At 37.7% G+C, this 16195-nt stretch overlaps 1 protein-coding gene across 1 annotated transcript; it reads left to right on the top strand.

Annotated features, from left to right (window-relative positions):
• The first annotated feature begins 274 nt into the window (after positions 1-274).
• On the top strand, positions 275-6308 carry LOC125829020 (galactokinase). The gene is made up of 13 exons (XM_049508302.1): positions 275-505; positions 676-863; positions 1440-1486; positions 1702-1796; positions 1896-1978; positions 2905-2973; positions 3187-3372; positions 4521-4655; positions 4960-5094; positions 5439-5509; positions 5598-5675; positions 5795-5936; positions 6037-6308. Exons 1-13 carry the CDS (start codon positions 343-345, stop codon positions 6145-6147), a joined length of 1503 nt encoding a protein of 500 aa, XP_049364259.1. The 5' UTR covers positions 275-342; the 3' UTR covers positions 6148-6308.
• Positions 6309-16195: the final 9887 nt, after the last annotated feature.

Genomic DNA, 16195 nt, shown 5'->3' on the forward strand with positions numbered 1-16195 from the left:
GTATCTACCATATAATACAGTACAATATAATACAATACATTATGAAACAATGGGTAATAATAATCCAAACAGAGGGTTAAAGGAAGTCAAAAAAGGTAAACCAAAAAAATGGTAAAAAGTAAATTGAGTCACATGATTTAGGAGTCCCACGAATTATCCAAAAATCTACTTCAATTCCTTACATTATCACAATACAATCCCATTCAAAAAGACAACTCTCTTATCAACTTTTTATATAATAAAATATCATCGAGTCTCTTTCTCTCTTTTTATTATCTGTATATTCCTTGTCAATTCTTCATCAGATTTCACTGTTGCTGTTGAGAAACTACACAAAATTGAATGGCTAGACTCGAGGAATTACCAATTCCAATTTTCTCTGATCTTGAACCTGTTTATGGTAGTGGATCACAGCTTGAAGAGGCTCAACTTCGATTCAAGAATTTGAAAGCCAAGTTTATAGACTTATTTGGCCAATCCCCTCATGTCTACGCTCGATCCCCAGGTCAATTACACTTTCAAAATCTCAACTTTCTTTTTTTCTTTCTTGTGGGTTTAATTCAAAATCTGGGTTTTCAAAATCTTGTCGGTTATGTTCAAAATTTGAACTTTAATAGTATGGTATATTCGTATTTCAACTATGAATCTTTGTTGTTGTTCAATTATGGTATGCAGGGAGAGTGAACCTGATTGGAGAACACATAGACTATGAGGGTTACTCTGTTTTGCCTATGGCAATTCGGCAAGACACAATTGTGGCTATACGGAAACACGACTCTAATGAACCTCAGAAGCTTCTTAGAATTGCCAATGTGAATAGTGATAAGTACTCCTTGTGTACTTACCCTGCTGATCATCTGCAGGTATCATAACTTTGACTATGTGCTTTTGGTTTGTGATCTCTGATGTATTTGAATTGACAAGGCTGCTAAAATATTTTTTTACTCTGAAATATCTTTTTGGGTGTTATCATTGGTGAGAGAGAATATGGAATTTGCTTGAGATTCTTTCTGTCACTTTTTTCATCATTATTTTGCTTTACACCACATACATATAAAATGTTGTGACATCCTTCGAGCTTTATAGCCTATTTGGCCGATCTTTTAAAATCAACTTATTTTTGAAAAATATTTTTTTTCGAAGTACTTTTGGTGAGAAGTAGTTTGTATTTGGACAATAAATTTTAAAAACACTTTTGAGCAGCCGTTGGTGTTTGCTCAAGCTTTTAAAAGTGCTTTTAAGTGTATTTTTCTCACAAGTATTTTTCAAAAACATACTTTTATGGAAAAACTAGTTTTTTTTTAGCTTCTGAAAAACAACTTCTATTATTCCCCAAAAGCTTTTAAGAGATAACTGAATCATGATTCTTGAGTACTGCAATTTCAGTTTTTTTTTTTTTTTTTTTTTTTTTGTCAATAACCTTTTGTCTAACTTTTCAGGAGGTTGATCTGAAGAGTCACAGATGGGGTCATTATTTCATTTGTGGGTAAGACCTTACTTTCTTGATTTCTTCATCCAAGATCCAGAGAATCAGATAGTATTGAGATGAACTACAAGTTGACAGACATTAAATTTTACTTCATTTATCATGCTTTATGTGAACTCTTGGGAAGTATGTGCTGTGAGAAGAAAGTTAAAATATAAAAGTTTAAACTATTCATATATGCATGTCATAGTAAAACTGCTAATCTGTGTGTGCAGGTACAAGGGTTTCTATGAATATGCCAAGTTGAAAGGGATAGATGTTGGTGAACCTGTTGGACTTGATGTTATTGTTGATGGTACAGTTCCTACAGGTATATATATATGTCTTCCGATCTTGAATACTGTCCGGTAGTAATTAAGTAGTCCGCTTTTATGGCTTATTTCATGGTTTCCATGTTTTCTGGCTTTAGGGTCTGGACTTTCGAGCTCTGCAGCATTTGTTTGCTCTTCCTTTATTGCTATAATGGCTTCAATTGGTGTTAACATGCCCAAGGTAGTATCCTTACCATATTATGCAAAGAATTTATTTTCTTTTCTAGCTTGGTGTTAGTTTGGTAGTTCTTTGCTTTTGTGTATAATTAACCTAATGTTTGGTAATTAAGTTTTGTTTAGCTTATTGTTGAGTTTAATGTGAATTTTTATGTTGTATAAAATTAGTCTTTCTTTTGTGTTTTCATAGGCTAAGTTTCTGCAATACTTCTTTTAAGTGATAAAGCTAGCAATAAATCTAGAGACAAAACTTCAAAAGTTATGTTAGGGAAAAAACTAAAAAATTAAATTAGAGACAACTTCAAATTTTGTTAGAGCAAAAAATTTTCAACTTTTTCTTGATATTTGTTTAATTCAGTTTGTCGCTCCTTTTCTTTTGGTTGGGGGTTTCTTTTGTTATAGGTATTAATATTGTTAGATGACTATAGTAATGATTAAGTTGATTTTTGGTTAAAATGAAGTGAAAACAAACCTTTTGAAGTAAACAAGTTGTTTGTTGAAAGTTTTAATTCAACTGTTTTGAATAAACGAATAGTTTCAAAATATCAATAAAAGAACAGCAAGCAAAACCTGCTTGTCATGGTTGACCTTAAATACTCGTGCTGCCGCGGTCGGAAAGATTCTGTGTTGAACCTGCTTGACGAAAAATCTAGGTCCGCCACTACTGTGGCATCCATCTATGGCTGTTTGATCGGCTTCCACCCTGAACATTTGTTTTGGATCTGATTTCTTTTCCTCTTTAGAAGTTTCTTTGTAAGGAGTACAACATTAAGATGAATGAATTTGTCATGACTAATTTCTTTCCTAATTTGTTGAAACTATCTTCCTTTTCTTCTATCTTCATTTGCTTGAGTTTGCAAAATTTGAATCTGTTGGTAGTGTTAGCTGTATCTCTGTTTTGGCCTAGAAGTGATAATATTTTCTCTGCAGAAAGAAATTGCTCAACTCACATGTGAGTGTGAAAGGCACATCGGGACTCAGTCTGGTGGAATGGATCAGGTAATGCAATTGAACACTAAATCTTGGTTACTTAGTTACAGCTGGTCCAATGCAAAGTGCAGTATATAATTAGTTATCCTAAATATTGATGTTTTCCTTATTCTTCTCGTGAATTTCAATATAATGTGTCTCTTTGCTAGTTCAATATAGCAATGCAGACAGTCTTGACTTAATATTTGATTCTTAAAGGCATCAATCGATTATTTTGTGCAGGCCATCTCTGTTATGGCAAAATCTGGGTTTGCTGAGCTGATTGATTTCAATCCTATACGTGCAACTGATGTACAACTGCCTGCTGGTGGAACTTTTGTGATAGCCCATTCATTAGCTGAATCACAAAAAGCAGTTACTGCTGCAGTTAACTACAATAATCGGGTTGTTGAATGCCGACTAGCTGCTGTAAGATTTAGCACCCTTTGTTTGATAAATTTCTGATGTTAGAGCAAAGAGGATGATTTTCTTATCTCTCTGATCATAATAGTTCTAATTATCTGTTTCTCAATTGGTTTCTTGGGGTTTTTAAATTTCTTATGACATCTTATTTTAGTATCTTGAAACTTGAAGCTAAATACTTAGTCGAGTGGTTCAGACATAACCATTATAAAAAATAAAAATTAAACTACCTAGATTTATGACTTATTCCTTAATTTACACTTTGCTTAGTGGTTCATTAATATCTTTTACAAACTCAATGTCCTTAGGAGACTGTAGTCCTTGGAATTAGTGTTGTCAAAGGCGAGCTTAAGCTCTAAGCGAGGCTCAAAACATGGTGAGCTCTTCGCCTCGCTTTATGTGCACTTCAGTGTCGTCATCAAGGTTCTAAGGCATATTTATCCTTGCCAATAAGCATCTGTTGAAGATGCGACACTAAACAATTGATATTTCACGTTATCATAAAAAAAATTCAATTTTTTTGTTCATATAATTGTCATTCATGTTTATAATTATTAGTTTTGGACTAAACACAAATATTTGTTTTTTTTCTCCCTTTGCACCTTTTTTCATTAAGGCCATGCTTTATTTGTGCTTTTCGCTTAAAGCCCCAATGGACCTTCGAACATTTTTGCGCTTTTCACCTTTGATAACACTCCTTGGAATAATGTAGAGTATGTAGTATCCATGGCAATAGTTCTGAGTTCTAAATGGTTTAGATGGAAAGACAATTTTGGCATTGTGCGTGTGGTAGTAGAACTAGCCTTTTGAGATCCATGGGGAGAGCATGGTATATTTTATTTGCTGGAGTTGCAGGAAAACCATGCTGTTGACTATTTATTTGCTTTTTGTGCAAAACTAACAAAGATGCAAAATGCTTCTACTATCTGCTGCATGTGTTTGGTGCTTTATCAATTCAGCCCTTGTGAATCTTTGTTTCGTGGTCTGTTAACTATTTTCTAGTCAATTTTTTGACTGAATATGTCAGCAACTTACACGTTCTTGTTTACATATATATTTACATAGATAGATATTGCCTCTTGAATGAGCATTGCAGAATAACCTACTTGGATATGCTAGTTTTCCCCTTTAGATGCTGATTTGAAATTTTGCAGATTGTACTGGGTATTAAACTGGGGATGGAACCTAAGGAGGCGATCTCTAGTGTAAAAACTCTTTCTGATGTTGAAGGGTTGTGTGTATCATTCGCTGGTACACACAGTTCTTCTGATCCTATCCTTGCTGTCAAGGTATGTACTCTATAATCTCGGTTCATTCCCCTCTTGCCTGACATCTGTCTTTGTGATTCGATTTCATTAATTACTAGTTTGCCTCCCTGCCCATTGGGTGATATCTGTAATTGCCATTTTCTTCAAGTTGAATAATCATGCGTAGGTGGATTGGATTTTCACTTTGTTTTTCTTTTTCATTCTCTCAGTATTAGTTTGTGATTGTGGTCCATGTTATGTTTGTATTCAAATAGGGGTTTGTGCTTTTACTCTTGTTGTTTGCTTATATTACATTTATCTGTAACAATTCCCACCACTCCTACAGGAGCTATTGCATGAAGAACCATATACCAGCGAAGACATTGAGAATATCACCAAGGAAAAGCTGGAAACAATCTTTGCCGCCTCACCAACTTCCTTGGATGTGCTTCGTGCTGCTAAGTGTTACAAGTTGCATCAGGTCAGTACGTGCTTTCATACCTATTCCGTTTTCGTTTTTTCTTTGTGTTTCCATCTTCATACTGGGCCTTTACCTGTTTCAAATTGATTTGCTTCAAATCCTTTGTCCATTTTATTCCTTAGAAAGATGTTGACAATTAATAAGTTCTCTTGCATAGGCCTTTTATTATTTCCACACATACCTTTGCTTGTACTTCTTTAATAAAGAATTGTAGATGTTTGTTCCTTTAGTCATGTCTGCTTATATTGATATAATCATTAAATTGTCATTTCTTATTGCATAACATCAGTATCTTTTACTCCACTTGAATTTTCACAAATTAGTGATCTTCTTTCACCTTTCAGAGAGCTGCCCATGTATATTCTGAAGCCAAACGTGTGCACGCTTTTAAAGACACCGTATCGTCAGAATTAAGGTCTGTCATGGAGGATGTGCTTTTCACCGGGCTTTTCCCAGCTTTTCTTTTCGTCATACTTAAAATCGTAACAAATTGGTCATTGCAGTGATGAAGATATGTTGAAGAAGTTAGGTGACCTTATGAACGACAGTCACCATAGCTGCAGCGTCCTTTATGAGTGCAGGTAAAACTCCAGCTTTACTGTTGGACCTTATTACATGGAACTCCCGTTCTTTTTATAATATTCCCCCCTCTGGATTGAAATATCTTAGTCGATGAGTTTCAATTATTTGTTGGAATCAGTTGTCCAGAATTAGAAGAACTTGTGAAGATTTGTCGAGATAATGGTGCTCTTGGAGCTAGGCTTACAGGAGCCGGATGGGGTGGTTGTGCAGTGGCTTTGGTGAAAGAGAGTCTTGTTCCACAATTTATACTCAATTTGAAGGTTAATTTCATTGTCATCTCTATTTAACAAGTCATGAATATTTTATCGTAATCGTTATGCTCTAACCAAACCCATAATATGGTGGTTTATTATGTTTCAGGAGCAATTTTATCAATCAAGGATTGACAAAGGAACCATCAGTAAGAATGATCTTGGCTTGTACATTTTTGCATCCAAGCCTTCAAGTGGTGCTGCTATTTTCAAATTTTAGGTCTTGTTATCCTAGTTAACTTTTATTACCTTCAGCATTTTCAGTCCAAAAATCAAGGTGAATTATGAAGTTTCTATCTTATCAATAATATAAATAAAAATAAAGGTAAATTATGGTACAAATTGTACACTTGATGAAACTCATTAGATATTTTTTAATTTAATAGTTACATGCTTTAGCTCCATCAGTGGTTGCTTTGTCAACATTTGTGAATTAGGAGTTTGTTGATCATGTGATTGAGGATGTTTGACTATGTGTTGTTTTGATGGTTACTTAAATTGTATTGTTAAATTTATTCTTTATTGTTGGGTAACAAAGAGTCATTTTATGTTATACCTAATTTGATATGGTGGTATCATTATTTAATTTTTATTATATGTTCTTGTTTATTATTTAACTAGGTTACTAGACTTATTCGCACTTCTCACGGTAACTCAGGATCTCATTAAGATTATGAATGATCATTTTTAATATTTGAATTTTAGAAATTTTGTATTATCATGTATATTAATAACTTTAAAGATTGTGAAATTCTTACTTTTTAATGAATTTTATCTTCTTACATATTTTTAATTATAATATTTATTCTTTGATATAATTGACTTTTCATGGATTAGTCAATATCACATTTTCTATTGTTTTGTTCATGTGCATGCAAAGTATAAGATAGAAAAAAACTACATGAATGTGTCATAAAAGTCAAAATAATTACATGTTCATATCTCAATCCAAAGTAATTCAAGAATGACTCATTCTCTCAAAATAATTACAGCTCATACCCCCATTCATTAAGGCTGATAAATTTCGCTTAGCTGATACTAAATTAGTATCATACAGTGTATTGGTATCACTAAGGTTGATAATTTCATCAATTGATACTAAATAAGTGTGTGCTAGTCAATATCACATTTTCTATTGTTTTGTTCATGTGCATGCAAAGTATAAGATAGAAAAAAACTACATGAATGTGTCATAAAAGTCAAAATATTTACCTGTTCATATCTCAATCCAAAGTAATTCAAGAATGACTCATTCTCTCAAAATAATTATAGCCCATACCCCCATTCATTAAGGCTGATAAATTTCGCTTAACTGATACTAAATCAGTATCATACAGTGTATTGGTATCACTAAGACTGATAATTTCATCAATTGATACTAAATAAGTTTGTGCATATATATATATATATATAAATGTTTCTTGTTCAGAAATTACTCATTAGTCAATGATACTATGTCACGATCCAGACCATCGTGATTGGCACCCACACTAACCCTCCGGTGAGAGAACCATTAATACTAATTAGCTAACCATAAAACTAAGCATTTAAAGATACAGAAGTAGGTTTAAATGCAGAATTAAAGTAGAGTTTCCATAAACTCTAAAAGTCTAACAAACGATTGCGGAAATAACGCCTAGAACCTGAAAGTCAATGTACCAAAACTCTAAACAAGGAACCATTGTCTAAAGAAGTAGGTACAACCCAAACTAAACAAGAGAATTATCTAAAGAACTAGTCTAAGTCCGAAGAAATGGACTAAACAAAAGGAGAACTCAAGGTAGCCCGGAAGAACTGGCTCACCCTTGAATTCGAAACGATCACTGATGTTCTAATCGAGGTTTGTCAATAACCGCTTGAAGATGCTCTATACTCCACAAAAGAAAGAGCAAGTGCAGTATCAGTACACAACCACAATGTACCGGTAGGATCACACGGCTATCCCATTAAGTGGAACATACATTAGTCATTACAACAAAATAATAACATGCATATATCGAACAAATACGATATCAACATCTTTTACGAACAACGAACAATTTCACATTTCTCAAGATATACAGTTATGTCAAATCAATGGTCCTCTCATGGGACTCACACCCAAACTGTTAGCGTACCGGTACGTGGTATCCGATCCAATGTTTATGCCAGAATATGGCAACCGATCTCATGTTTATGCCGGAACGTGGCAAACGATCCAAGTTAGTTTGTTGGAATGCAACACTCGATCTATTCAAGAAGCCACAATCACAATCACAAGTATATTCTCAAAAATCATACAATCAAGTAATGATTCATGACATTCATCATTCATCTATCCTCATTTACAATTAGTGTGATTAATAATGCAACATCCGCATATATACATGTATTATAATGAAGCAAGAACAAACATACATCACACATTATGAAATCACAACCATCACCTACAACCAACGATACTCAGAAACTACCCGTTCACGCAAAGATCAGTTTCAGGAGTTCTACTAACCCAAATTCAATTCTGTAAAGTCGTACGGGTTCCTAAACGTCTTAACTATCTACTCATGTGATCAAATTCAAAATTAGATCACTCAATTTTTACCATATTTCCCTAGACCTTACTGACTCCGATTTCATTAACATCTGGACTAGGTTGGGAAATTCCAAGTTATTACGAAAAAGTTTTCCGGCCCAAAATTTTTCCCCGTTGGCTTTTCTGTAACGACGGAAACAGATCGTTACAATAGATACCAATTTATCCATCATTCGTCCCCGAGTGACAAACTTAGGAAAAATAGGCTAAAGAAAAAATGTAGTAGTACCTGAATCGACGAACAACTGGGGATACTTGTCTCGCATGTCTTTCTCGATTTCCCAAGTAGCTTCTTCAACAGGAAGATGCTTCCACTGAACCTTCACAAACTTAATCTCCTTGGTCCTAAGCTTACGCACATCACGATCAAGAATTGCAATCGGTTCCTTCTCATACTGAAGGTCTTTGACTAACACAAATGAGTCCCATTTTATGATGTAATCCCCGTCACCATTATATCTCTTCAATATGGACACATGAAATACCGGATGAACTCCCGATAGGTTAGGAGGTAAAGCCAATTTATAAGCCACTGGCCCCTACACATTCAAAAACCTCAAAGGGACCAGTGTATCGCAGACTGAGCTTGCCCTTCTTGCCAAATCTCATCACCCCTTTGATGGGTGATACCTTAAGAAGGACATTCTCACCAGTCTGAAATTCCATGTCTCTTACCTTATGGTCTGCATATTTCTTCTGTCTATTCTGGGCCACTAAAATCTTAGCTTGGATGCTTCTCACCTTATCTTAAGCATCCTTCACTAAATCAACCTCAAATATTTCACATCTCCAGCCTCGAACCATCCTATGGGTGATCTACATCGCCTCCCATAAAGTGCCTCAAATGGTTCCATATCAATGCTGGAGTGATAACTATTATTATATGAGACCTCACACAATGGTAGGAACTTATCCCAATGCCCTCCAAAATCAATCACACATGCCCTCAACATGTCTTCTAACACTTGAATAGTCCTCTCTGACTGCCTGTATGTCTGTGGATGGAAAGTTGTACTAAAAGTCAGTTGTGTGCCCAATTCATCATGTAACTTTCTCCAAACTTGGAGGTAAATTGCGTACCACGGTCTGAGATGATAGAAAGGGGCACCCCATGCAACCTCACTATCTCTTTCACATAAACCTTAGCCAATTGTTCAGCATTATAATCTATTCTTACCGGAATAAAATGGGTTGACTTTGTCAATCTATCAACTACTACCCAAATAGAATCAAATTTCCCCAAAGTCTTGGGAAGACCAACCATAAAATCCATGGCTATCCTTTCCCACTTCCATTTCGGAATTGACATTCTCTGAAGCAAACTTGCATGCCTTTGATGTTCATACTTTACTTGTTGGCAATTTTGACACTTAGCCACAAATTCCGCTATGTCTTTCTTCATGTCCAGCCACCGATAAATTCGTTTCAAATCTCGATACATCTTGGTCACATCCGGATGAATGGAATATCGCGATCCATGGGATTCTGTCAACAATTTCTGAACCAAGTCATCAACTCGAGGAACACAAATCCTTCCTTTAAAACGGAGTACACCTTTCGCATCAAGAGTGGTCTCTCGTGCCTTACCAATAGCAGTCTTATTCTTAAGCTCGTTCGAATTTTCATCCTCAAATTGTTTGGTCTTGATCTTCTCAATGAACATGGCCCTAACTTCAATGCTAGCTAACACCCCGCCTTTTTCTGAGATGCCCAATTGCATGAGCTTAGACTCTAAGGTCTGAATTTCCTTAGCCAAAGGTCACTTAGTTACCCTCAATCAAGCTAAACTACCCATACTCACCACTTTTCGACTCAAAGCGTTTGCCACTATATTAGCCTTACCAAATGGTTTTGAATGGTCATATCATAATCCTTAAGTAGCTCCATCCACCTTCTCTGTCTCAAATTCAGATCCTTTTGAGTGAACACATGCTGCAAACTACGATGATCAGTAAACACCTCACACTTAACACCATAAAGATAATGCCGCCAGATCTTAAGAGCAAATACTACCGCTGCCAACTCCAAATCATGCGTTAGATAATTCCTCTCATGCACCTTCAACTGCCACGATGCATAGGATATGACATTCTTATCCTGCATCAATACCGCACCCAAACCAAAATGTGAAGTATCACAATAAACTATAAAATCTTTACCTTCAACTGGTAGTGCTAGAATAGGCGCGGTGGTCAAAAGAGTTTTGAGCTTTTGAAAACTCTCCTCACATTTTTCATCTATTTAAATTGTATCTCCTTTTTGGTCAAATTTGTCAAGTGAGTGGCACTAGAATCAAAGTTCTTCACAAATCGACGATAGTAGCTAGCGAGCCCCATAAAACTCCTAACTTCTGGGGATCTACCATTACTCCTTAACCGCCTCAAACTTTTGGGGATCTACCATTACTCCTTCCTTTGAAACTACATGCCCCAAAAATGCAACCGAAGTCAACCAAAATTCACACTTAGAAAATTTCGCATGCCACCTTTGTTTCCCAAGAACACCCAGAACAATACGAAGATGGTCGGCATGCTCTTCCTCACTTTTTGAATAGACCAAAATGTCATCAATAAAGACTATAACAAATGAGTCAAGAAATGGCTTGAACACCCATTCATCAAACTCATGAAAGCTGCATGCGCATTAGTCAAACCAAAAGACATAACTAGAAACTCATAGTGCCCATAACGGGTTCTAAATGCCGTCTTGGGCACATTCTCAGGTCTAATCTTTAACTGATGGTAACTAGACCTTAGATCAATCTTAGAAAAAACTGATGCACCTTGCAATTGGTCAAAAATGTCATCTATTCAAGGCAATGGGTACTTGTTTCGAATGACGATGTCACGACCCGATTTCTCAAGTCATGATGACACCTACTATAACCCACCAGCAGGTAAGCCAACCCGTAACAACAAGTAATGGGTCTGAGGGTAGAAACTAAATAAGAGTAGGCAAATAACAATATAAACAGGCAGAAGCAAACCAAAACATATATACAAATAAAGATCCCTCTCAGAACCTGGAAGTCACTAGTACAGAGCTACTACAAAATGAGTACAAGTCCCAAAAGTGGACAACAAAGATTGGACTGTCTCGAAAGGTAAAAGACAAGTCTATATGTACAGATGGAGACTGAAATAGTACAAAACGCCGTGTGCTCACCCCCGTCTCCGGATCAGTCTGCTCCAAGCTTGATCAACGCTGACTACTAGTGCCCGGACCTGCATCACGAAATAGATGCAGAGCGTAGCATGAGTACCAAAACAACAGGTACCCAGTAGGCATCATAGGCCGACTGAACTTGAAAAGTAAAGGCAGTATGAAAAGAAGGAATAACACAAACCGAAGTCAAGAACAAAAATCTAACTAACAAAGGAATGCACACGAGTGTACAAAGAACTAACTAAAGTAATCTATAAGCTAACTACACCTAACTAGACCCCCATAAGCCCAGAAGGTACACTCGTGCGCAAGTTAAATAAAAACCTGAACGGACCCCCATAAGCCAAACGAGTACACAGAATAACTATAAATAAAGAGAATTGCATATAAGAACCCAAGAACGAAAAACATCGAACCAAAACCTCATCCCTAATTAGTAGAATCTGACAGTACGGAGGCCGGACCTCGAACCGGATGCTCACCAGAAGTACCCAAGTAACCAATCACAAGTAACAAGTATAAGAGGCCGGAACTCTAACCGGATGCTCTATATAAGTATCTGAGCAATAGAGGCCGGAACTCTAACCGAATGCTCTATATAAGTATCTGGGCAATAGACGCCGGAACTCTAACCGGATGCTCTATATAAGTATTTGGGCAATAGAGGCCGGAACTTTAATCGGATGCTCTATATAAGTATCTGGGCAATAGAGGCCGGAACTCTAACCGGATGCTCTATATAAGTATCTGGGCAATAGAGACCGGAACTCTAACCGGATGCTCTATATAAGTGCCAATGTAGCTGCTGAAATAGTCTCAATCGATCTATTCTCATAAATGTCCGTGGATCACTGTCCACACCTAGCCAATCAACGAAAGTCCTTGAAACCGAACCGAAAATCAAATTCAAATCGCAAAGCAGAACTAGCGTCCCCGACGTAACTCTTGAAGCTGTAACATCGGGGAAATAAGGATAACTATCATCGGAGAAAACGTATCGCCTAGCTAAGGCCCAAACTATCAAGCTCAAGTCTGCTACACCAATCTACAGGGATATAAGTCGGCCGAGTGATGTCGGGACAAAACTAAGGCCTATTGGATCCGAATCATGTATTTCTAAGGCAAACCCTAGTCAAACCTAAACTAAGGCCCAAATGCTTCAACAAATAGTAAATTAAGCATACAAGCACTCCACATAGTGATGAGGGTCAATTAATAACACAAAACATGCTCACAGTTACCCGATAATTCTCGAAATAGGCTGAAAACATGATTGTCAAACACCTATGCATGATTCAATAACAACCCAACCCAAATCCCAACTAATCAACATGCATCCACATTCTTAAGCTCAATCTAGGAGAGGGAAACCGTAGCCTCCCTGTAGGCCGATCACACGCGTTCCAAAATCACTTCTCCGGAGCTTTCCCTTTTCGAATGTCATCGAAATGCTGCCCCGCTATCAAAATTAGAGTCACAATGTTATTACAGTCGTTTAGACACCAAAATCACAACAAACGGAGACGGACCAATTTCGGGGTCAAAACGGGGAAAGTGGGACCCGCGCTGGAAATTCCGGAATTAACCCCAAAAGTGGGTCCTAACCAGTTTCCCACAGCTCATGTCCCAAAATGGGACACAATTCCGGGCTCGGGAACAACACAATATCAACATGCAACTAAAACCCAAATTTTCTCCAAAACTAGAAATGGGACAGCAGTTGAATTAGTATATTTACCAGAAACTGGAGGTCTACAATGAAATGCGACAACACCACAACGTTCTCCTCGAAAAACCACTCAAGATAGCCTCAAAAATCACTGAAATCGGACCTAGAAAGGCTGAGAAAACAAGTCTCAAAATTTTCCAAAATTAAGCTCATAAAAAGGGTCGTGGCAGCAGATATTTTACAAAAATTACCTCAAACAGGGACCCCAAATCACTATCTGAGCTCACCAATGCGTTTTCCTCAAAAAATCTCACAACTTTGCCTTTTGAATCGCCCAAATCGGTTGAGAGATGAGAGAGTTATGAGGGTTTAAGTTTGGGGAAAAGTTGCTGGTTTTTCTGCATCTTATAGCAGATTTTCTGCACTTTTCCCAAAAACTAAAAACTCCGACGGGTGCTTCGATCTCGTTCGGAACCCCGTGCATGCAAACGAGATATGCAATCATACCAAATTCAACATTTCAGACTTAACGACGCAGTCAAAATTTCCATCAAAGGACATCTCAATAAAAAGTGGGTCCCACTTCCAAATGCCATTTCAAGTCAAAACCACAAAAGAGCTCAGAAAAATATCAAAAACCTCCAGACACAAAAGAAGGGTCAATCTAGACCAAACTTGACATTTCGGAGCTAACCACGCTGACAGAATTTTTATTTGAGCGCGTTTTCCAAGAATGTTGACCAAAGTCAACCCAAATTTCAAAGGCTAAAACGCCTAATGATCCAAACTCACATCGAAGGCCTTGATACTCGTGCCAACTATGCTACTAGCCTAATTTGGCCATTCCGAAGTTGATGGAACCTTCAGAATTCTATTCTGAGGTCGTCTTCTTGAACTTTTGATCGAGAAGGATCGTTCAAGGTTCATAAGCTCCAAAACACTAAAACTTGCACCATAACCAAATGAACAACCAGGTGACTGAACTGTCAGTCCCAGCAAGTCATAAATGACTTGGGGTCGCTATAGGAAAGCTCTAAACGACACACAGAATGCAAGAAACAAAAATGACCAGGAGGGTCATTACATGCGACCCTATTCAGTTGCCGTTAATCTATACACATCCTTATACTACCATCTTTTTTCTTGACAAACAAAACTGGAGCACCCCACAGGGAAGCACTAGGACGTAAATCCTTTATCAAGAAGTTCTTGGATTTGAGCCTTAAGCTCTCTTAATTCTTCCTAAGCCATGCGATATGGAGGAATAGAAATGGGGCGGGTACCAGGGTCCAAATCAATGCAAAAATCTATATCTCTATCCGGAGGCATACCAAGCAAATCAGTAGGAAACACTTCTCTAAATTCTGACACCACAGGAATAGACTCAATAGAAGGGGACTCAACCTCAACATTCTGAATATGAGCCAAATAAGCCAAACAACCCTGCCCTACCAGTTTCCTAGCCCGAATGGAGGATATGATCTTAGCTTGCTTAGGCTTGTACACCCCTTCCCACTCTAACTTTTCCCTTCCCGGAATTTCTAGAGTCACAAACTTAGTATTACAATTAAGCACAACATAATAGGGGGACAACCAAGTCATGCTTAAGATTATATCAAAGTCAGTCATATCCAAAATCACCAAATCAGCCCAAGTCTAAAAACCCATAAATAAAATAGGACAAGCACGATAGACATGAGTGACCATGACAAACTTTCCAACTGTGGTAGAAACATGGATGGGGGCATCAAGTGTATCACAAATCATAGAAAATGCTGAGGAAAAATGCACGGACACATAAGAATAAGTAGAACCCGGATCAAATAGAACATTAGCCATCTGGTCACAGACAAGAATAGTACCTGTGATCATTGCGTCAAACGCCTTTGCCTCGGTCTTGCTCGGAAAAGCATAACACTGAGCCCTATCATTGTGACAGGAGACTTCCCCGCCTGGCTGCACTGTACCTCTGCCTGTGTTACCATTTCCCCTACCTCTGCGGCCTCAATGGTTTCCTCCCCACCCACCTTGTAGATGCCCTCGACTAATATTACCATTTTCCGCGAGTACCACTACTCTAGTCTGCTGCTGCGCGGAATTCATCATGTGCGGGTGGGGACAATCTCTCCTCATATTCCCAAGTTCTCCACAGTTATAGCAAGTATGATCAAAAGATGGTTTGCTGCCCGCCGAAGGCGCGACTCCCTGGCTATCTTGAATCAAATTCTGAGGTGGAGTTCCGGAGTAATTACCTGTAGAGGCGGGCATAGCAGACTGAATTGGCCGGGCAGCAAGTGTTGGCCTCCCTGAACCTCTGGAGTAAGATCCCAAGTTGCCTAAATTTTTGGCTTTCTTAGCCAATGCCTTAGCCTGACTGTCTCGCCTCACCCCCTTCACTTTCTTTACAACATTTGTTACCTCATTGAACTTTTCCCTACAGAGGTCATATGAACAGATAATACGTGCAACTCAGAATTTAGTCCCTTAATAAATAAACAGATCCTCTCTTCCTCAGTAGTCACCAATTGCGTAGCATATCTAGACAATGCATGGAACTTGGCCTCATAAGCAGCCACCACCTTACTCCAAAGCCATGAACTCATCCTTCTTACGGTCTCTCAAGGTCCGAGGCACATACTTCTCAAAAAATAGAGCATGAAACTGGGTCTAAGTAAGTGGTGGTTAAACTGAAGATCTGCATTCCACATAAGCTCTCCACCACTGCTTAGCCTTACCTTGAAGCTAAAAGGTCATAAACTCAACCCCATGTTGATGGACAATTCCCAACTTATGAAGACTCTCATAACAATCTAGGATGAACTCATATGCATCCTCACTCTCGGAACCATGAAACACATG

Source organism: Solanum verrucosum, unplaced genomic scaffold (assembly GCF_900185275.1).
Source record: "Solanum verrucosum unplaced genomic scaffold, falcon-dt-bn FXZP01000007.1, whole genome shotgun sequence".
NCBI lineage: Eukaryota > Viridiplantae > Streptophyta > Magnoliopsida > Solanales > Solanaceae > Solanum > Solanum verrucosum.